The 23,526-nt window shown below is 45.8% G+C and overlaps 2 protein-coding genes and 1 pseudogene across 2 annotated transcripts in view; 2 read left to right on the top strand and 1 right to left on the bottom strand.

Moving 5' to 3' along the window:
• Positions 1-23,526, bottom strand: part of LOC134396268 (uncharacterized) — an 853,762-nt gene that overhangs the window by 389,543 nt on the left and 440,693 nt on the right. The window lies entirely within an intron of this gene.
• Positions 87-23,526, top strand: part of LOC134396306 (zinc finger protein 420-like) — a 140,401-nt gene continuing 116,961 nt past the window's right edge. The window contains exons 1-6 of the mRNA XM_063122750.1: positions 87-158; positions 2,021-2,511; positions 3,080-3,185; positions 3,413-3,516; positions 3,733-3,859; positions 6,017-7,688. Coding sequence (XP_062978820.1) covers positions 2,092-2,511; positions 3,080-3,185; positions 3,413-3,516; positions 3,733-3,859; positions 6,017-7,688 — 2,429 coding nt within the window. The 5' untranslated portion in view covers positions 87-158; positions 2,021-2,091. The remainder of the gene's footprint in view (positions 159-2,020; positions 2,512-3,079; positions 3,186-3,412; positions 3,517-3,732; positions 3,860-6,016; positions 7,689-23,526) is intronic.
• LOC134396365 (zinc finger protein ZFP2-like) overlaps positions 11,955-23,526 on the top strand; it is a 100,918-nt pseudogene continuing 89,346 nt past the window's right edge.

Here is a 23,526-nt window from a genome sequence, read left to right as displayed (position 1 = left end):
CTTAAAGAAAACGAGTGTGCTGGGTCCTAGAGAGGCCGTGAAGAGCCCAGGCTGACTGAATGCATTCACTTCCGCCTTCCCCCCACCCTTGGGAAAGCGGCCTGGGAGGTTTGCATGGAGTTTGCAGCCTCAGCCTCTCTTCCCTTGCAGAGGAGCAGGTGGGTGCAAGATGCAAGGGGGTCCCAGGGGGTGGAGGAGAAGAAAGGGGGTGGAAAGAGACCCACCCAGGACAGGAGCACAGCAGGGGAGGGAGCAAAGGGCAGGGAGGCAGGTTTGGGGCAGGGGGTTGGAGGGTGGGAAGAGAGAGAGAGAGACAGAGCCTCCTGCCCCCCCCCCAAGATGACTGACCCACTTGCCCCCCCTCCAGGAGACCCCCCCTTCTTGCCCCTCCTGCCCCTCCCCATCATTAGGGGATCCTGGAAGGGAGGGCTGGGAGGGACAGAAGCCAACTGACAGTACTTGCCCAAAGCGAAAAATAGTGAGACCACATAGGACATTATCTCCCCATAGGGAATCCACACCTGCCCATAGGGAAAAATAGGACATTATCTGACCCCTTGGGCCCTGCCACGACACAGGCTCTGAACACCAGGCCTGGCCTGCCGCTGCTGCCTGCTCAAGCCAAGCACCACCGCTTGATACGCCTGAGGCGAGGGATAAAAACCACCTTCCTCCAAACTATGTGGAGAAAGGGGTTAAATGGAGAAGGATTTCAATATATAAAATAAAACACTGTGAGTTACTGTGCTGAGGTGAATTATTTTCAGAGTGGGTGATAAATGTATCAACTTCAGATGATAAATGCCAAACAGGCACGTGGGATTTTTGTGGTAGTTAAAAACAAAATAATTAAAATTTATTTTTAAAAGTTCACAAGCTTTGTTTCAAAATAAAACATTTAAAACCCTATTTGAAACCTTTCATCCAATCCTTGCACCCATTCACATACGCGCTTTCCTTTCTCTCACACAATCACTCTTGAACTTTTTTTATTATCAGTATTGATTAATATATGTCAACTATGTGAGCACTACTCCAAAGACACCACTCTCTACTATGAACCTCAGATTCTCCAGACCCAAGTACTCTAAACACAGAGCTAAAGCACAGAGAGCCCTAACGACTCTAAGAGTACCTAAAAAGTCTCCCTCAATCCCCTCCGTCCTTCCCTTATATATCACTCCTCCCCCTCCCCAGACATTCTAACTCCGCCCACTCAGGCCAACATTGTAAAACCCACAGACTTACAAACTGCAGGCATACATTTGGGAACTGACTTGTGGGGTGTAACGCCACAACTACCCCCTCCAGGAGACCCCCTCCTTGCACCTCCTTCCCTCCCATCTTTAGGGGATCCTGGAAGGGAGGGCTGGGGGGTGGGGCTGATGTCTCCCTTTTCTCAAGACATTCCCTGATGTTTGTAAGATGTGAGAAGATCTTGACTGAATTAACACTTGCAGGAAACTCAAAGACAAAACCTGGCTAGAGAAAGTGGGGGGGGGGAGAAGGGGGGGTGTCTGGCAGGGACAGAAGCGGAAAGGTCCTAGGTGGGGGGAGGAACATCTCACCTGTGGGCCAAAGGCTGTTCTGGTGCCATGTACACATGTTGTTTCCTCTCCCTGTTTTAAATTTAGCTAAGGAGCACCAGGGTCCCAATTGTCTCCTTCAGTCTCAATGCCTTTGAAATCAACCTGGTGCGCTTTTGCTTATAACGTGAGCCCGCTGTTTACATCCTCAGAGTGGGTGGAAATTACTGTTAGCTTCCATCCCATTTTGGGTTCAAGTTCTGGGAACAGAGAGGGCTTAGAAGGAAGCCATGGAATGGATGGAGAGAGAAACCCTGGTTCAGCATCAGACCTGTTCATTCACTGTTTTCTTGCTCTAGTTTTAAAGTAAGCTTTCAATCATAACCTCATTTTCAACCAGGAGTCTGATTTCTGTGGGATCGGGGTTGTAGAGATCCATTTGATGCAGGTACTGTGTTTTACGTTAATTGAGGTCTTTATTTTGATTCCTCCAGCACAGTCCTTGCCTCAAGAGAGAAACTAGAAGCAAAGCAAAGAGACCTTTTGAGTCCTGGTGAGAGCAGAGATGGAGAAGAGAGTGAAGATGGAAGAGCAGAACTTTGCTGGCCCTAAAGCAGGAAACGTCTCCTTCAACACCCAGGGAGGGAGCAGTGCAGAGCCCTGGGAAAGAAGACTGCAGGGGAACCAGCCTGGGAGCAACACCTGCTCAGATGTGGAGCGACAGCATTTCAGGGACTTCTGCTACAAGGACACTCATGAGCCCCGAGAGGTTTGCAGCCAACTCCACCACCTTTGCCGTCAGTGGCTGAAGCCAGAAAGGAACACGAAAGCTCAGATGCTGGACCTGGTGGTTTTGGAGCAGTTCCTGGCTGTCTTGCCCCCGGAGATGGAGAGCTGGGTCAGAGAATGTGGAGCGGAGACCAGTTCCCAGGCGGTGGCCGTGGCAGAAGGCTTCCTCTTGAGCCAGGCAGAGGACAAAGAGCAGGTGAGAGCATTTCATCCAAATAACTAACAGGGCCTGTGTTCTTATTACTGAGCAGGCTCTCCTCGTAGGATAGTTAAACTAACAGTGCATAGTTAAAATATGCAATTCCCTACCCGAGTATGTAATGAAGGCCACCAATTTGGACGGTTCAAAATGGGGGTTAGAGAAATTCCAGGACGAGAAGGCTATGAATGGCTACTGGTCTGGATGGCTAGATCCTGTGAATGGGTTTGTGAAGTTCTGGGGAAGGAGGGGATGCTTCTTCAACCGGTGGCAGAGTCCTGCTGTGTTCACAGCGGAAGATGCTGGATATCAGGGAATGCCTGGAGGTTCTGCCTTTCCTCCTGGTTGGTTTTCAGAGGTTGTTCAAGTATAAGCCAGGGCTGAACTCTTAGCCCCAGAGAACACATCCTTAGATAAAGAAATGAATTAATACGTTCCGTGACTTGGACTATAGATCATCTTTATAAGGAGGACTAAAATGCAAACCGATTGGGAAATGCTGCCCTTGGCCTTGACCTGGCCCATTTCTCTCCTTCCCTCTCTGGGATTCTTCCTTCTGTTCCAGCTGCAGGGGAAGTTGGGCAAGGCGCCCACAGATTTCCCTGAGGCAGAGGAGGCTCCGCTGGACAGAGGGACCTTGGAAGAGGGTGACGGAGGACCCTCCTCACTGGGTAAGGATTAACATATTTCCCCATGGCCTCCCTCCCTCAATTACGCATGAGGTGCATGAGCTGCTTTAATGTTCTCCTTGAGCCTGATTTTGCAGGATGGGGGAAGACTCCTTTTCTCTAGATAGTCAAAAAGGAAATATTGTTTAGTAATGGGGAAAAACATTGATTCCAGTAAAACAACGGAAATGTTTAAGAACGACAACTTTCCTTCTTTGTCTTCCTCACAGGGAGCGGAAAGACCCACAGAGAGAGTGAAGTGATCCTGGGGGATCCGTCTAGGCCTCCTTCGCTTTGTGCTGGAGTGGAAGCGGTTTCTGCACAGCCTGGGCAGGTAGGGGAGTCCTGGGGGCCTCCGTCCCCTGCACATCTCTTTGGTCCTGGAAGAACCTGCCCCTTTAGCCTTTGCTCCACTCCAAGATGGCGGCTAGGAAGGCCTTGGATGTCACTCATGGAGCTCTGGCATTGAGAAGGAGGACCTCGCCATCCTTGTCTTCATGGATTGCTACATAATGCTTAAAGACAACATCATTTCTTCTTATTCTTTCAGGGTCTGGTGACCTTTGAGGAGGTGGCCGTGCATTTCTCGGAGGAGGAGTGGTCTCTGCTGGATCCAGGCCAAAGGACTCTGCACACGGAAGTCATGGAGGATAATCATGGGATCCTGGCCTCTCTGGGTAAGGAATGGGATTCCTCTGGGTAAGGCTCCCTCTTTGCCTTCTAGACAGGTTCTGGAACGTGGAATTTCAGCTCTTCTTTCTTTGTGTCAGTGCATAACACAAATGTCATTGAGGACAACAGTACCTGGGCCTTCATCTTGGCATAGTGTAGTCCAGAGGAAGCTCAACAGGTGAAGCTTATAAAGCAAAAGTGTAGGTAAAACACTCACATCCTCTCCAGCCTTTACCTGTTGGTCTTCTTATAGCCTCTCTGAGATGAGGATGCTGTTTTGACTTTGGAAACAGCGGGATGTCCCTCCAGTTGGGGCTTCCCATCTCTGAGAAGCGGCCAAGACCTCTGCTCTTGGGATCCGATCTGCAATTGCCTTATTAACATGAATTCACAGCAAGGTTTAAAAGCAGGGAATACGGTCCAGTACCAGACTGATGCTTCTTGTTCCAAACAGCATCCTTCCACCTTCATTTTATCATCTTTTCCAAAAAGCATCATCCCTGTCTTCTGACTGGCTGGGTGGTCTGGACAGTACTGCCACAACCGTAATATTCTGGTTTCTCCCTCCATCTTTACCCACTTGCTTTCGACAGGGCTTCCTTTCTCAGAATTTCCCCACTGGTGTAGACCTTCCTTACCTATAACCATACTCACCCTCCTTTCCTGTTGGGCCTCTTCCCTTTGAACAAGGCCTCCCTTTCAATGGCTATATTCCAATCAGGAGTCTTATCCCAACAGGTCTCGGTGATGCATATCAGATTCTACTTACCACCGTATATTAGTTCATTCTGTTTCCCCCCAAGATCTGTGGGTTGGTATATGGACATTGGAGGCCACAGGTCTTATCCTTATCTAGTTTCCCTGATCTTTTTATGTAGAAATTACTGGGCTCTACCTCCAACTCTCTTTCCTTTCCCTTTGACCCTTGTGCTCCCAATGCATGGCTCCATAGTAAATCCTGGACTCTTTAAGAGTCATAGAATCATTGGATTGTGGAGTTGGAAGGACCACAAGGATCATCTAGTCCAACCCTCTGTAATATGTAGGAAAACCCATTAAACCACCCTTGAGATGTGGCTCTCCAACCTCTTCTTAGAAACCTCCATGGGTGGAGAACCCACAACCTCTAAAGTCAATTTCAAGCTCTCTTGATCAAGTTAGCGAAGCTCAACCATGAGAGCAAACATATTCCTAATGACAATATGATCCATGATGTGATGTGTACCTGATGAAGAACTTAGATATTCCATGAAACCATGCATTTTCCAGTGACACCATGATCCATGGTGTCATGAAGCTTTGGCAATTCTGATCAAGTCCTGCAACCTGCACAAGGGAGGAGGATCAAATGTGAACATCTAGCCTTGGAGACTAATGAATCCAGATGGTTTTCTCTTGCTTGCTGGGGGAGTTTCCTGCAGTGTCCTTCCAAGGCCTTGGGCTGAAGGCAATGGAACAATTGGTTTGAGGGCTAAAATACAAGGAGGAAAACACTCTGGAGACTTCACAAAACATTTTTAGAAGGCCATTTATGGATTTATTCTGTGGCAGTGATGGCTGCCAACCCATCTTGCTTTGCTGCCATGACTGCATCTGGATAATGTTGAAGACATTGCAGACATTATCATAATATTCTCCGTGGAGGAATCACCGGAGAGCAGAATTCGGCATATTCAGAATCTTGCTCAGGACAGTTTGCTTTCCATTTTGAGATACCAGTAGACAGCAGGACAAAATTCCTTTTGAAATCTCGGTCTGTTAAAAACAACAGTACAACCCAGTGAGATGGTCTAGGAGGAAGCCATGATGGAGGGTTTCCAAAGCAACTGAGACATTGAATAAAAAACATGAGGGTTGAATTCCCCCTGTCCAGTTCCAACTTAAATAATCAGCTAGGACAAAAGGGCAGATTTTGTGCATTTTGTGTTTTATGTTCATTTATTGTTTGAGCTACTTTGTAAGAGTTATTCTATATAAATGAAAGTGCTGAATACCACTCTAGTTCTCTGTTCTATTGATCACCGGGGAATATTTAATATATTTGGAAGGATCTTCCTCTCCAACCAAATTTTTTTTATCGATTTGGTTTGTTCCCTGATTTCAGGAATTATTATTATTATTATTATTATTATTATTATTATTATTATTATTATTTCTTGCAGGTGATTGCGGGGAGAGCAAGGAGAATGGAACAGAAATTGAAGAGAACTGGAGAATCAACTCTATTTTTTTGGAAGGGTTAGAATTCCGAGGCATTCCAAAGATAGAAGAACGATTTCACAGGGAAGAAAAAAGATTTCAGTGCTTGGAGGGTGAGAAGCAATTCAGTTGCAACTCAGAAGTTAAGCGACATCAAAGAATTCATACAGGGGAGAAGCCCTATGAATGCCTAGAGTGCGGAAAGAGCTTCAGTCAGAGCAGCAACCTTAATAAACATCAAAGCACTCACACAGGGGAGAAGCCCTATGAATGCCTGGAGTGCGGAAAGAGCTTCAGTCAGAGCATCCACCTTAATAGACATCAAAGAATTCATACAGGGGAGAAGCCCTATGAATGCCTAGAGTGTGGAAAGATATTCTGTCACAGCAGCTCCTTTAATAAACATCAAAGAATTCACAGAGGGGAGAAACCCTATGAATGCCTGGAGTGTGGGAAGAGCTTCAGTCAGAGCAGCAACCTTAATCAACATCACAGACATCACACGGGAGAGAAGCCCTATGAATGCCTGGAGTGCGGAAAGAGCTTCAGTCAGAGCATCCACCTTAATAGACATCAAAGAATTCACACAGGGGAGAAGCCGAACGAATGCCTAGAGTGCGGAAAGAGCTTCAGTCAGAGCATCTACCTTAATAGACATCAAAGAATTCACACAGGGGAGAAGCCGTATGAATGCCTGGAGTGCGGAAAGAGTTTCAGTCAGAGCAGCAACCTTAATGCACATCAACGAATTCACACAGGGGAGAAGCCCTATGAATGCCTAGAGTGCGAAAAGACTTTCAGTCAGAGCAGATCCCTTAATAACCATCAAAGAATTCACACAGAGGAGAAGCCCTATGAATGCCTGGAGTGCAGAAAGAGCTTCAATTGCAGAAGCCACCTTAATCAACATCAAAGCACTCACACAGGCAAGAAGCCCTATAAATGCCTGGAGTGTGGTAAGAGCTTCAGTCAGAGCAGTAACCTGAATCAACATCAAAGAATTCACACAGGGGAGAAGCCCTATGAATGCCTGGAGTGCAGAAAGAGCTTCAGTTGGAGAAGGCAACTTAATCAACATCAAAGCACTCACACAGGCAAGAAGCCCTATAAATGCCTGGAGTGCGGAAAGAGCTTCAGTCAGAGCAGTAACCTGAATCAACATCGAAGAAATCATACAGGGGAGAAGCCCTATGAATGCCTGCAGTGCGGAAAGAGGTTCAATAGTATCAGTCATCTTAAGTCGCATCGAACAATTCACACAGGGGAGACACCCTATAAATGCCTGGAGTGCGGAAAGAGCTTCAGTCAGAGCAGCCACCTTAATAGACATCAAAGAATTCACACGGGGGAGAAGCCGTATGAATGCCTGGAATGCGGAAAGAGCTTCAATCAGAGCAGCATTCTTAATCATCATAAAAGAATTCACACAGAGGAGAAGCCCTATGAATGCTTGGAGTGCGGAAAGACGTTCAGTCAGACCAGCACCCTTAATAACCATCAAAGAATTCACACAGAGAAGAAGCCCTATGAATGCCTGGTGTGCGGAAAGAGCTTCAGTTGGAGAAGCCACCTTAATCAACATCAAAGCACTCACACAGGGGAGAAGCCCTATGAATGCCTGGAGTGCGGAAAGAGGTTCAATCGTAGCAGCCATCTTAAGTCGCATCGAACTATTCACACAGGGGAGACGCCCTATGAATGCCTGGAGTGCGGAAAGAGCTTTGCTCACAGCACAAACCTAAAGAGACATCAAAGAATTCACACAAAGGAGAAGCCATAAAAGTGCTCAGAGTATGGAATGCAGTTCAGTCACAGATTGCAGTATCCCTCTCATCAAACGATCCAAGTGCTATGAATACTTTGAATTTGGAAAGCGTTTTAGTTAAACCTGTTAACTTTAGTAACCATTACAGGATCAACACAGGTGAGAAACCCTATCAGTGCTCATTTTGTGGAAAGAGTTTCAATCACGGTGTGAATCTTAAAGCACGTCAAAATATCCACACAGGCCTGGAGCCGTAGAAAGCGAAAAGAGTTTGCTTGCAGGACGCGTCTGAAATCACATCCTGCAATTCTCACAGGGGAGAAGCCCTACAAGGGCTCAGAGGGTGGAAAGTGTTGCTCAGGTTGACATTTTCATCAGCAAGGAAGGGGCATGACCCAAAAACCCCTGGGTTGTGGAAAGAGCAGCAGTTAGGCCTAATGGAGTCTTCAGTAGCCATTCAAAGGATCTGGTTGAGCTTTTATATTGTATTTTATATTATGGTTTTATACTGTTGTTTTAATTTGAATGGTTTTAATTTTTGTGAACCGCCCAGAGCGCTCTGGATATTGGGCGGTATAGAAATGTAATAAATAAATAAATAAATAAATAAATAAAGGGTTTTGGTTCCAAAACGTTTATTTCTATTTCAAACATCACTAAAAGCCCACTACAATTTTGGCAGAAACAAATAAATTTATTTCTTTTATGTACTAAAGCACCTTGATTACATCAGTTACTCGTAGATAAGCAATATGAGAAGGGTGGTTAGGGAATTCCCGACTTTGGCATGATATTCTGAGACCAACCAACTCCAACGTAGAATTCCCTTGATGGAAGACGATATGTTTCTAAACAAGTGGATTCACATGGAAGGTATAAAGTCTGAGTGAGTTCACTGCACATGTTTAGACGACATTTCGGGGACTGTGGTTAGGGAGACTGTCGTTCTCTGGGATTAGCACTAACCACAAGCTGTGCGGTGACTCCCAACACTTCACGCCCTGCTGTAGAAGGTCTGACTGGGATTAGAAAGTGACCAGGGCTTCGCAAACTGCATTGCACACAACATCTGAAACCTAAAGTCTTAACCAAAAAGCCTTAACCAGCAGGGTTTCAGGTGTCTTGTGAACAGGCCCAATAAGTGTCTTGTCGTTTCGGATGCATAATTGTGGTCCTCATTGAATTGTAGCATCTGAAACAGGCATAAGTGACCCACACACTCCATGAATTTTCTCTCCTACATTTTACAGAGCCGCACCTCTGCTGGAGCTTATGAAATTTAGGACTGAGTATTCAATAAATGTTCACCTTTGGAAAAGAAATAATTCCCTAGGTGCACACCCTGATGAAATGTGTTGCACACGCCTATGCTCCTCCCTCAGTCTAATCCTCCAAAATTATAAACCACGTTGCCCCTTCCTCAAACTACCCTTACAGTTCTAACCCCCCCAAAACCCATCTCTTACCGCCCTTCTATATATCCACACACACACAGCTAACTCCTCTGATTCCCGGGTTTCTAGTAATCCAGCCATTCCAACTACCAGCCAATCAGCACTTACTACTATCACATCCTGGTCCCTGCAGCATAAACACCGTGAGTACGTTTCGAATCATTTCACATCGTTTAAAGCAATAGACATTCCTAAACCATTTCAAATACTTATACTACATCAATAGGCATAATGCAGCAAGACATCACGCCCCACTATTTGCTCCCCTCCTTTGGGAGAATTTACCATTTCTTTCTACTGGCCCTGTTCAGACAACACGCTAAACCACGCTGCTTAAGCACAAAATGGTTAATGGCATGCATTCTGTTAACCACTCCGTGGTTAAGCATCATGGTTTAGTGTGTTGTCTGAACAGGGCCAATCTCTGCTTTCCGTTCTTTAACCAGTTACTGACCCATAAGAGGACCTCCTCAACACTTTTGTCAACATTGCAACAGTATTTTAGCATTAAGAAAGCTATAACGACTGGTGTCTTCTGGCAGGGCCTATTCAGTGGAATTTTAGGATTTCTTAGGATGTTTTAACAATATACAATGTTTTTAATATTATTTTATGTATTTTATACTTCGTGTTGTTCCCCGCCTCGACCCAAACAGAGAGGCGGGAAAGAAATATTATTATTCCTCTTATTCCATGATTGCTAAGTTTGCTCAGGAGTCTTCAGTGGGGGACTTTATCAAAAACCTTTTGTAAACTGCCCAGAGAGCTTCGGCTATTGGGCGGTGTAAAAATTCAATAAATAAATAAATAAATAAATAAAGTCCAAGTGGGAGGAGAAATTCTTCAACTATTTCTCATAGGTGGGCATCCCCATTGGCAATGGCTGCAGAAGAGCTACTTTCTTGCTTTTCATAGAATCGCAGAATAGTAGAGTTGGAAGGAGGCTCTGAAGCCATGGAGTCCAACCCCCTGCTCAATGCAGGAGTCCACCCTAAAGCATCCCTGACTAATGGTTGTCCTGCTGCCTCTTGAAGGCCTCCAGTGTGGGACAGCCTACAACCTCCCTACTTAACTGGTTCCATTTGTTGTACTGCTCTAACAGTCAGGAAGTTTTTCCTGATGTCCAGCCAGAATCTGGCTTCCTTTAACTTGAGCCTGTTATTCCGTGTCCTGCACTCTGGGAGGATTGAGAAGAGATCCTGGCCCTCCTCTGTGTGACAACCTTTTAAGTATTTGAAGAGTGCTATCATGTCTCCCCTCAATCTCCTCTTCTCCAGGCTAAACATGCCCAGTTCTTTCAATTTCTCCTCAGAGGGCTTTGTTTCCAGACGAGGCCTAACCAGGGTCGAATAGAGGGGAATCAGTACCTCGTGTGATTTGGAAGTTATACTTCTATTAATGCAGCCCAAAATAGCATTGCTATTTCGCACTGCTGCTGCAAGCGGCAACAGTATCAGTTGTGTTGGTAGCCTGGACCACATTTTGCGTCTCCCACAATGGCCCGTATACCAAACATCACTCCAGAGCATTGAGGGGAGGGAATGCAGCCACCATCACCCAAAACAACAACAACAACAACAACAACAACAACGGTTTAATAAAACGAGAAAATTCTGAAAATTGTCCTTTTATTTCTAGAGAGTAAAAACAGAGAAATCTCAGGATTTTTAGTGAGAAAAGTATTCGGAAAAGTTTTGGCTCAGCTCTATTATTATTATTATTATTATTATTATTATTATTATTATTATATTGTTATTGTATACTACCCCTTTGACAAAGCTCTCTGGGCAATTTACAGGGTTCAGCACCCTTGCTAGTGTCTTCCAAATGTTACATTTCTGAGGGGTGACACATGCTGTCTCTCATTGAGGTGCTGGCAACACTGCTCCTTCCCTGAAAGCCCTGTATCAGGTGTGAGGAGTCTGGGGCCGTGTTGCACCCAGCTCCAGGGAAAGAGTGGAGGTAATGGTGAGCCAAAATCCATCCTCCAATTTCTGGAAAGTTTCCTTCCCCCATTAAAGAGGCTTCCATTTTTCTGCCTCATTTTCCAGGCAGTTTATGATTCATTAAAAAGGGTGACCCTATGAAAAGGAGGACAGGGCTCCTGTATGTTTAACAGTTGCATAGAAAAGGGAATTTCAGCAGGAGTCATTTGTATATATGGGGAACTTGGTGAAATTCCCTCTTCATTACAACAGTTTAAGCTGCAGGAGCTATACTAGAGTAACCAGATTTAAAAGAGGGCAGGGCTCCTGCAGCTTTAACTGGTGTGATGAAGAGGGAATTTCACCAAGTTCCCCATATATACAAATGACACCTGCTGAAATTCCCTTTTCTATGTAACTGTTAAAGATGCAGGAGATCTGTCCTCCTTTTCATAGGGTCAAAATTCTGTATTGACAGAAGTGGCAGGGAGGGAGGAGGAGAAGTTATGGGGACGAAGTGGTTCATGCCACAGGATGGGGGGGTAGAGGGGCTGCCCAAAGAGGGAGGGCTGTGGGTGTGCAATGCTGCTGACATCCCATAATATCCCGCCAGACTCCACCGGGCAGCGTTTGGAAGAATCCTCTGCAGCTCTTTGGTGTTGCGTCCATCTAAGGGTTAAAGAGAGCGAGTGTGCTGGGTCCTAGAGAGCCCCATGAACAGCACAGGCTGATTGAATGCACTCACTTCCGCCTTCCCCCCACCCTTGGGAAAGCACCCTGGGAGGTTTGCACGGAGTTTGCAGCCTCAGCCTCTCTTCCCTTGCAGAGGAGCAGGTGGGTGCAAGATGCAAGGGGGTCCCAGGGGGGAGACGAGGGGAGGGTGTGGAAAGAGGGACAGGGCCCCCCCTCGCCCCCAAGATGACTGACCCACTTGGCCCCTCCTCCAGGAGACCCCCCTCCTTGCACCTCCTTCCCTCCCATCTTTAGGGGATCCTGGAAGGGAGGGCTGGGGGGGGTGCGGATCTCTCCCTTTTCTCGAGACATTCTCTGATGTTTGTAGGATGTGAGAAGATCTCGACTGAATTAACACTTGCAGGAAACTCAAAGACAAAACCTGGCTAGAGAAAGTGGGGGGAGAAGGGGGGTGTCTGGCAGGGACAGAAGCGGAAAGGTCCTGGGGGGGGGGAGGAACATCTCACCTGTGGGCCAAAGGCTGTTCTGGTGCCATGTGCATATTTTGTTTCCTCTCCCTGTTTTAAATCTAGCTAAGGAGCACCAGGGTCCCCATTGTCTCCTTCCGTCTCAATGCCTTTGAAATCAACCTGGTGCGCTTTTGCTTATGACGTGAGCCCGCTGGTTACATCCTCAGAGTGGGTGGAAGTCACTGTTAGCTTCCATCCCATTTTGGGTTCAAGTTCTGGGAACAGAGAGGGCTTGGAAGGAAGCCATGGAACGGATGGGGAGAGAAACCCTGGTTCAGCATCAGACCTGTTCATTCACTGTTTTCTTGCTCTAGTTTTAAAGTAAGCTTTCAATCATAACCTCATTTTCAACCAGGAGTCTGATTTCTGTGGGATCGGGGTTGTAGAGATCCATTTGAGACAGGTACTGTGTTTTACGTTAATTGAGGTCTTTATTTTGATTCCTCCAGCACAGTCCTTGCCTCAAGAGAGAAACTAGAAGCAAAGCAAAGAGACCTTTTGAGTCCTGGTGAGAGCAGAGATGGAGAAGAGAGTGAAGATGGAAGAGCAGAACTTTGCTGGCCCTGAAGCAGAAAATGTCTCCTGCAACATCCAGGGAGGGAGCAGTGCAGAGCCCTGGGAAAGAAAAGTGCAGGAGAACCAGCCTGGGAGCAACACCTGCTCAGATGTGGAGCGACAGCGCTTCAGGGACTTCTGCTACAAGGACACTCATGAGCCCCGAGAGGTTTGCAGCCAACTCCACCACCTTTGCCGTCAGTGGCTGAAGCCAGAAAGGAACACGAAAGCTCAGATGCTGGACCTGGTGGTCCTGGAGCAGTTTCTGGCTGTCCTGCCCCCGGAGATGGAGAGCTGGGTCAGAGAATGTGGAGCGGAGACCAGTTCCCAGGCGGTGGCCGTGGCAGAAGGCTTCCTCTTGAGCCAGGCAGAGGACAAAGAGCAGGTGAGAGCATTTCATCCAAATAACTAACAGGGCCTGTGTTCTTATTTCTTATCTCAGGTTTTTTTGCATGTCCTCAAAGGAAGGGGTGTCCCAATTTCCAATGCCCCCCCCCATGCCTCAAAAATGGTTTTTCCTAATTTGTAGAGCAGGCCCTCCTCGTAGGATAGTTAAACTAACAGTGCATAGTTAAAATATGCAATTCCTTATCCAAGTATTTAATGATGGCCACCAATTTGGATGGTTCAAAATGGGGGCTAGACAAATTCCTGGACGAGAAGGCTGTGAATGGCTACTTGTCTGGATGGCTGCAGCCTATGAATGGGTTTGTGAAGTTCTGGGGAAGGAGGGGATCCTTCTTCAACGGGTGGCAGAGTGTGTTCACAGCGGAAGATGCTGGATATCAGGGCATGCCTGGGAGGTTCTGTCTTTCCTCCTGGTTGGTTTTCAGAGGTTGTTCAAGAGCTTTGCTTATGCCATGGTGGAACTCTTAGCCCCAGAGGACACATCCTTAGATAAAGAAATGAATTAATACGTTCCGTGACTTGGACTATAGATCATCTTTAGAATGAGGGCTAAAATGCAAACCGATCGGGAAATGCTGCTCTTTGCCTTGACCTGACCCATTTCTCTCCTTCCCTCTCTGGGATCCTCCCTTCTGTTCCAGGGGAAGTTGGCCAAGGTGCCCACAGATTTCCCTGAGGCAAAGAAAGCTCCGCTTGACAGAGGGACCTTGGAAGAGGGTGACTTAAGACCCTCCTCACTGGGTAAGGATTCACATATTTCCCCATGGCCTCCCTCCCTCAATCACGCCTGAGGTGCATGAGCTGCTTTAATGTTCTCCTTGAGCCTGATTTTGCAGAATGGGGGAAGACTCTTTTTCTCTAGATAGTCAAAAAGGAAATATTGTTTAGTAATATGAACAAACATTGATTCCAGTAAAACAATGGAAATGCTTAAGAACGACAACTTTCCTTCTTTGCTTTCCTCACAGGGAGTGGAAATACCCACAGAGAGAGTGAACTGATCCTGGGGGATCCATCTAGCCCTCCTTCGCTTTGTGCTGGAGTGGAAGCGGTTTCTGCGCAGCCTGGGCAGGTAGGGGAGTCCTGGGGGCCTCCGTCCCCTGCACATCTCTTTGGTCTTGGAAGAACCGCCCCCATTAGCCTTTGCTCCTCTCCAAGACGGCTGCTAGGAAGGCCTTGAATGTCACTGATGAAGCTCTGGCATTCAGAAGGAGGGCCTCACCATCCTTACCTTCATGGATTGCTATATAATGCTTAAAGAGAACATAATTTCTTCTTCTTCTTTCAGGGTCCGGTGACCTTAGAGGACGTGTCCATGCATTTCTCAGAGGAGGAGTGGGCTCTGCTGGATCAAGGCCAAAGGACTCTGCACAAGGAAGTCATGGAGGAGAATCGTGGGATCCTGGCCTCTCTGGGTAAGGAATGGGATTCCTCTGGGTAAGGCTCCCTCTTTGCCTTCTTGACAGGTCCTAGAAGGTGGAATTTCAGCTCTTCTTTGTTTGTGTCAGTGCATAATACAAACGTCATTGAGGACAACGGTGCCTGGGCCTTGTTCTTGGGATACTCTAGTCCAGAGAAAGCTCTCCAGGTGATGCAAGCAAAAGTGTAGGTAAAACACTCACATCCTCTCCAACCCTTACATGTTGGTCTTCTTATAGCCTCTCTGAGATGGAGATGCTTCTTTTGACTTTGGAAACAGCAGGATGTCCCTCCAGTTGGGGCTTCCCATCTCTAAGAAGTGGCCGAGACCTCTGTTCTTGGCATCTGATCTGCAATTGCCTTATTAATACGAATTCAGAGCAAGGTTTAAAAGCAGGGAATATCATCCAGTAGCAGAATGATGCTTCTTGTTCCAAACACCATCCTTCCACCTTCATTTGATCATCTTTTCCAAAAACCATCATCCGTGTCTTCTGACTGGCTGGGTGGTCTGGACAGTGCTGCCACAACCGTAATATTCTGGTTTCTCCTTCCATCTTTTACCCACTTGCTTTCGACAGGGCTTCCTTTCTCAGAAGTTCCCCACTGGTGTAGACCTTCCTTACCTATAACAATACTCCCTTCGAACAAGGCCTCCCTTTCAGTGGCTATATTCCAATCAGGAATCTTATCCCAACAGGTCTCAGTGATGCATATCAGATTCTACCTACCCCCGTATATTCGGATTTTAAGTTCATTCTGTTTTCCCCCATGATCCGTGAGTTGGTATCTGAGGCCATGGGTCTTATACTTACCTGGTTTCCCTGCTCTCTTTATGTAGTAATTACTGGGCTCTACCTCCACCTCTGTTTCCTTTCCCTTTGACCCTTGTGTTTTTGTCCCCAATACATGGCTCCATAGTTAATCCTGGACTCCTTAGGAGTCATAGGTCTTAGCTAGACCTAAGGTTTATCCCAGGATTGTCCCGGGGTCGTCTCTGCCTGCTCCCGGGATCCCCTGTGTGCCATTTAGGTGCACAGGGATGAGCCTGGGACGATCCCAGGATAAACCTTAGGTTTAGCTAAGGCCATAGAATCTTTTAATTGTGGTTGGACTAGGGACCACAAGGATAATCTAGTCCAACCCTCTGTAATGTGTAGGAAAACCCATTAAACCACCCTGAACAGCCTCTTCTTAGAAACCTTCAGAGATGGAAGACCCACAACCTCTGAAGTCAGTTTCAAGCACTCTTGATCCAGTTAGCGAAGCTCAACCATGAAAGCAAACATTTTCCTAATGACACCAAGATCCATGGTGACCTGATCAGGTCCTTAGATGCGTCTCTCTTCCTGTTTTTGCTGAAGGCTATGGAACAATTAGTTTGATGGCTCAAATACAAGGAGGAAAACACTCTGGAGACTTGACAAAATATTTTTAGAAGGCCATTTATAGATTTATTCTGTGGCAGTGATGGCTGCCAACCCATCTTGCTTTGCCGCCATGACTGCATCTGGATAATGTTGAAGACGTTACAGATATTATAATGTTCTCCGTGGAGGAAGCACCAGAGAGCAGAATTCGGCATATTCAGAATCTTGCTCTGGACATTTTGCTTTCCATTTTGAGATACGACTAGAGAGCAGGACAAATTTCCTTTTGAAATCTTGGTCTGTTAAAAACAACAGTATAACCCAGTGAGATGGTCTAGGAGGAAGCCGTGATGGAGGGTTTCCAAAGCAACTGAGACATTGAATAAAAAACATGAGGGTTGAATTACCCCTGTCCAGTTCCAAGTTAAATAACCAGCTAGGAGAAAAGGGCAGATTTTGTGCATTTTGTATTTCATGTTCATTCATTGTTGGAGTTACTTTGTAAAAATTATTCTACATAATGAAAGCGCTGAATGCCACTCTAGTTGTCTGTTCGATTGATCCCCGGGAATATTTAATACATTTGGAAGGATCTTTCTCTCCATCCATTTTTTTTTTATTGGTTTGGTTTGTTACCTGATTTCAGGAAGATTTATTATTGTTGTTGTTGTTGTTTCTTGCAGGTAATTGCAGTGAGAGCAAGGAAAATGGAACGGAAATTGAAGAGAAGTGGGAAATCAAGTCTATTTTTTTGGAAGGGTTAGAAGTCCATGATATTCCATTGATAGAAGAACGATTTCACAGGGAAGAAAAAAGATTTCAGTGCTTGGAGGGTGAGAAGCAATTCAGTTGCAACTCACAAGTTAAGCAACATCAAAGAATTCATACAGGGGAGAGGTCCTATGAATGCCTAGAGTGCAGGAAGAGCTTTGCCCGCAGCTCTGACCTAAAGCGACATCAAAGAATTCACTCCGGGGAGAAGCCCTATGAATGCCTTGAGTGCAGAAAGAGGTTCAGTTGGAGAAGCCACCTGAATCAACATCAAAGAATTCACACAGGGGAGAAGCCCTATGAATGCCTGGAGTGTGGAAAGAGCTTCAGTCAGAGCAGTGACCTTAGGTTACATCAAAGAATTCACACAGGGGAGAAACCCTATGAATGCCTGGAGTGCAGAAAAAGCTTCAGTCAGAGCAGCAATCTTAATAAACATCAAAGAATTCACACAGGGGAGAAACCCTATGAATGCCTGGAGTGTGGAAAGAAGTTCAGTCGTAGCGGTCATCTGAAGTCACATCAAATAATACACATGGCCAAGACGCCCTATAAATGCCTACAGTGCGGAAAGAGCTTTGCTCGCAGCACAGACCAAAAGAGACATCAAAGAATTCACACAAAGGAGAAGCCATAAAACTGCTCAGAGTCTGGAATGCAATTCAGTCAATGATTGCAGTATCCCTCTCGTCAAACGATCCAAGCGCTATTTTTTTTTTTTAATTTAAGGATTTTTATGCCGCCATTCAGCCAAAAAAGGCTCTCACGGCGGCTTACCAAAGTATTTCTTGACAGTCCCTGCCCACAGGCTTACAATCTAAAAGACATGACACAAAAGGAAAGGGGATTGGGCGGGAGGAGGAGGAGAGGGAAAAGGAAAGCAAATTCAGGCACTGCAATCTTAGTTGTAAAGTTCAGCAGTTACAGTTGGTAGCAGGAGGGAGGGGGCTCTCAGCTGGAGCTGGACCCAGGCACGGTGGAGAGGTGCCTGGCTGCTGCTTCCTCCCTCACTGGTGGCCTCTGCAGAGACAGTTGGTAGCAGGAGGGAGGGGGCTCTGAGCTGGAGCTGGACCCAGGCATGATGGAGAGGTGCCTGGCTGCTGCTTCCTCCCTCATTGGTGGCCTCTACAGAGACAGTTGGTAGCAGGAGGGAGGGGGCTCTGAGCTGGAGCTGGACCTAGGCATGATGGAGAGGTGCCTGGCTGCTGCTTCCTCCCTCATTGGTGGCCTCTACAGAGACAGTTGGTAGCAGGAGGGAGGGGGCTCTGAGCTGGAGCTGGACCTAGGCATGATGGAGAGGTGCCTGGCTGCTGCTTCCTCCCTCATTGGTGGCCTCTACAGAGACAGTTGGTAGCAGGAGGGAGGGGGCTCTGAGCTGGAGCTGGACCTAGGCATGATGGAGAGGTGCCTGGCTGCTGCTTCCTCCCTCATTGGTGGCCTCTACAGAGACAGTTGGTAGCAGGAGGGAGGGGGCTCTGAGCTGGAGCTGGACCTAGGCATGATGGAGAGGTGCCTGGCTGCTGCTTCCTCCCTCATTGGTGGCCTCTACAGAGACAGTTGGTAGCAGGAGGGAGGGGGCTCTGAGCTGGAGCTGGACCTAGGCATGATGGAGAGGTGCCTGGCTGCTGCTTCCTCCCTCATTGGTGGCCTCTACAGAGACAGTTGGTAGCAGGAGGGAGGGGGCTCTGAGCTGGAGCTGGGCCCAGGCACGGTGGAGAGGTGCCTGGCTGCTGCTTCCTCCCTCGCTGGTGGCCTCTCCAGAGACAGCTATGAATGCTTTGAATTTGGAAAGCGTTCCAGTCACACCGTGAACCTTAGTAACCATCACAGGATCCTCGCAGGCCTGAAGCCGTAGAAAGCGGAAAGAGCTTCGCTTGCAGGACACGTCTGAAATCGCATCCTGCAATTCCCACAGGGGAGAAGCCCTACAAGGGCTCAGAGGGTGGAAAGCGATGCCCGAGTTTACTTTTTCATCAGCAAGCAAGGGGCACGACTCAAAACCCCCTGGGAAGTGGAAGAAGCAACAGCTAGGCCTTAAGGATTGTTCAGTAGCCATTCAAAGAATTTTGGTTCCAAAACATTTATTTCTATTTCAAACATCGCTAAAAGCCCACTACAATTTTGGCAGAAACAAATAAATTTATTTATTTTAGGTACGAAAGCTCCTTATTTTAGGTACTAAACCTCAGTTATATAAGCAATATGAGAAGGGTGGGCAGCAAATTCCCGGTCTTAGCATGTTATTCTGAAACCAACCAACTCCAGCGTAGAATTCCCTTGATGGAAGATGATGTTTCCAAACAAGTGGGTTCACATGGAAAGGATAAAGTCTGAGTGAGTTTGAATGAATGAATTTTATTTACGGTCACAAGACCAGCAAAACAACACAACAATATAAGCACATATAATATTCCCAAACCAACAGAATAAAATCAGACTATGAATAAAACAATATATGGTAACAATTAATTAGTTAAAATATGTCCCACATATTTTAATAGATGAAAACATTGTCACAATCAGATGATATCATCCCATGCCGACAAGCAATTGCCGCAGCACAAAATTTAGCCACCTTGGAGGTTATTTGAGAGTTCTGATCAGCCAAAAGATAGTCTGTATAGAACACATCAGATCTCCCAGGTATTCCTTGTAAAATAGGAGTGATGAAAGTATGCCGAAAGTGAGTTTCAGTACGCGTGTTTAGACGACGTTTCGGGGACTGTGGTTGGTGAGACTGTGGTTCTCTGGGGTTAGCACTAACCACAAGCTGTGTGGTGACTCCCAACACTTCTAGCCAGGGTTACAGCCGCTAACCCTGCTGTAGAAGGTCTGACTGGGATTAGAAAGTTACCAGGGTTTAGCAAACTGCATTGCACACAACATCTGAAACTTTGAAGTCTTAACCAAAAAGCCTTAACCAGCAGGGTTTAAGGTGTCTTGTGAACAGGCCCAAAAAGTGTCTTGCCAGTTGGGATGCATAATTGTGATACTCATTGAGTTGTAGCATCTGAAACAGGCATAAGTGACCCACTCTAGATATTGTGGAAACTTACCTTGGAATCCACATAGAGAAAGAAATTTGGAGTGCTTTGCAGGATAAGTATCCATGTAAAATAATCTCAGTTTAAAATAGGGAAGTAATGGTAAAACTGACCCACAGATGGTAACTCACAGAGAGTGTTGGCAGGGAACCTTCATGCATTTACTTCTTTACAGACTCATAACTCCTAATAAATGGAGCATGCTCAGTAGCGTCGCTTTCCCCCCTCCCTCCTGTCTCAAATAGATTGGAATGTTGGAAATAAGATTTGTCGCCTGGCTCATCTTGGAGCCATTTCCTTCTGCAGATAAGCCAAGGCCCTGTCTGGGCCCTCTCCTTCCCCACACTGATGTGGAGGCCAGGGAGGGAGGGAGAAACTATCTGCCTTGCTTGGAGGGAGGCCCTTCCCTGGCCTCCAAGGAAAAAGAAAACCTGGCTGGCTCAGGTAGGGGTTTGATCGACTTTGTTGTGTGTCTGTGATTGTGACGAGGGAGGGGTGTGTGTGTGTGTGCATTTGAAGTGCTGGTGCATCCTTCTTAATCCAAAGTAAAGAATATATGGCAAACTTTCCTTTGGGGTGGCAGTTCCACACCCAAGCCTCTTAAAGTTTAAACTTTATGGAAAGAAATATTTTGAGACTAGGAATGAGAGGAGGTTAACCCTGGCCTATCTGCCATGAGTTTAAATTATTATTATTATTATTATTATTTATTTATATAGCACCATCAATGTACATGGTGCTGTACAGAGTAAAACAGTAAATAGCAAGACCCTGCCGCATAGGCTTACAATCTAATAAACTTCTTCAGGTATTGTGTGTTTCTTTAAAAGATGCTGAACTGCATTTTAAGTTTTCTTTTATAGATGTGTGTGTGTGTGTGTATTTTGAATTTGAACACAGATATAGGTCTCTTAAAAAATATCTCTGGTGTGAAGGAAGAAAATATTTTCCTTTCTCTGTGTACCTGCTTCTTATAAGCGAAATCTGCTGCTTTATGTTTGTATGAAAGGAAAACGTTTTCTAAAATGCACATCCATGAATCTTATACCCGAAACATTACTTCACACCAGAGAAATGGTTAAGGGACCTAGTTTTTGCTACAACCTGGCACCCTCCAGTTGCTGTAGACTTAGATTCACAGAATCATAGAATTCAATGCCCCTCAGTAGTTGCAGTAGTCCAGGGCATGTAGTCCTCTTCATCCTCCTCTTCATTTTATCCTCACAACGACCCTGTAAGGTAGTGTAGGCTGAAGGAAAGCCAGGAAGGGGGGCATAAGGAATTACATTTATATACCGCCCCATAGCCTGGGTGTATTTATTTATTACATTGATATACCGCCCAATAGCCAAAGCTCTGCAATCAATCAATACCTAAATGTGTTGTTAACAATGATCTCGAGTTATTTACATAGCAAGAAAATATGAGCAAGGAAGCAACATTTGGTGATGCCTTTCATCTGGAAGTTATGTGATATGTGGGTTATCAAGCAGTTATATGAAAAATGCTAGATACTCTGATCCTTGGTTTAAGTGGATTCTTTTAACGTCAATATACTAAAAATTATAAATTCTAGTGTAATTTTTAAAATAATTACACTATAGTGTCATAATTTAATTTTTTAAAATAGTGTAAATTGGGAAATTATTTAAAAAATATTTTTTTCTCCCCTGTGTGGGCTCTTTGATGTCTACTCAAGGTCCCACTACAGCTGAAGCTTTCCCCACATCCCATACATTTATATGGCTTCTTTCCTGTGTGGTCATCCCTTACACAAAGCCATGAAATTCAATAAACAAAAAACTACGATTTACAAAACAATGTTAAAGGCTCCACAGTTTTCAACCAAACTCCAAAAAAAAAGGGAAATTGGGAGTTAAGGCTCACAGGCCTATAACGCCACATCCTCCCTTAGGAGGCAGAAAGTGCCAGTGAAATTCTCATTCTCCCAAAGCAGATATAAACCATGAGGACAGGATGGAGAATAGCATATGCAGAGGTGATTGTGGGGTTGTGGAAAACTGATGACGAACAACTTAGGGCCACCTACTTCTCTTTATTTATTTATTTCATTTCTATACCGCCCAATATCCGGAGCTCTCTGGGTGGTTTAGAGCAGCCCTTCCCCAACCTGGTGCCCTCCAAAGGTGTTGGACTACAACTCCCATCATTGCAAGTCAGTATGTCCCATGGACAGGAATGCTGCGACTTGTACTCTCAAACATGTGGAGAGGTGACTGTGGGGTTCTGGAAAACTGATCGGGGAATGCTGTTCTAGAGCACTCTTCCCTCCCTTCCCCCCTGGGACCCCCTTGCATCTTGCAGTCACCTGCTCCTCTGCAAGGGAAAAGAAGATACAGGTGGGACCCACGATGCAAAACCCCCCAGGCGAGGGCGGGGCAGAAAGTGAGTTCAAACACCCAATTATACTTTTTCAGGCCCTCTCCTTCCCTTTAACCCTTAGATGGACGCAACACCAAAGAGCTGCAGAAGCTTCTCTAAATGCTGGACGGGGAGCCTAGCAGGATACTATGGGATGTCAGCAGCATTTCACACCCAGAGTCCTCCTCCTCTGGGGCAGCCCCTCTTTCTCACCCTCCCATCCTGTGACATGAACTCCTTCACCCCCATATCTTCTTCCTTCTGCTGCCTCCCTCCCTCTCTGCCACTTCTGTCAATACAGAATTTTGACCCTATGAAAAGGAGGACAGATCTCCTGCATCTTTAACAGTTACATAGAAAAGGGAATTTCAGCAGGTGTCGTTTGTATATATGGGGAACTTGGTGAAATTCCCTCTTCATCACAACAGTTAAAGCTTCAGGAGCCCTGCCTAGCATGACCAGATGTTATGGGCAAAATGGACGGTGGCCCAGAACGGGTATCGGAACATGCTTTTAATGGAGATTTATTCTGATACTTTCATTTTATAATTCTAGCTGTTGTGTTTGAATAAATGGGGCCTCCCATCTTACCTGCATATCTGAGCACTGCAAAGTCTAGATCGTCATGGGTCATTAATAGAGCACAAGGTACCCCACAAAAGAAAATGAAGGTAGAAGTAAGTTGAAGTTTCGAAGGGACATAATTATGCAGGGCATAACTGTGGCAAGACAGTGTAGTATACCTGAATCAACGTTGACATAACAAATAGGTAAGACCCAAGCAAAGTGCAAGTTTGAATTTGACTCTTGTTCAGATTGAGGCTTATTTGTTATGAAGCTAAAGCCTTTGAAAGGAAGTTAAAGCTATTGACAGTGAAATCCTATGCACAATGGGACTTACCTTTGAATACACATATACAAGATTGCTTTGTGAGATATCTTCGGTTTGTAATACTCTTCACCCCAGCTAAACTAAAAGTGTATATCAGGGACCTGATCCTGCATTTTACATATATGAATAGTTCTACCTGCATTACAGAAACTACAAAGAAAAATCAAATGTGTTTACGAAGGACAATTGAATAACAATTCTCCCAATGTGATCTGATACTGGAATGTTTTAAAACTTCGACATATCCTTCCAAACAGATTGTCCCATCAGATCCGATAGTTTAAAA

This window comes from Elgaria multicarinata, chromosome 3 (genome assembly GCF_023053635.1).
Source record: "Elgaria multicarinata webbii isolate HBS135686 ecotype San Diego chromosome 3, rElgMul1.1.pri, whole genome shotgun sequence".
Lineage (NCBI taxonomy): Eukaryota > Metazoa > Chordata > Lepidosauria > Squamata > Anguidae > Elgaria > Elgaria multicarinata.
Note: the sequence above shows the minus strand (reverse complement) of the source record. Positions and strands in the feature narration are given on the sequence as shown.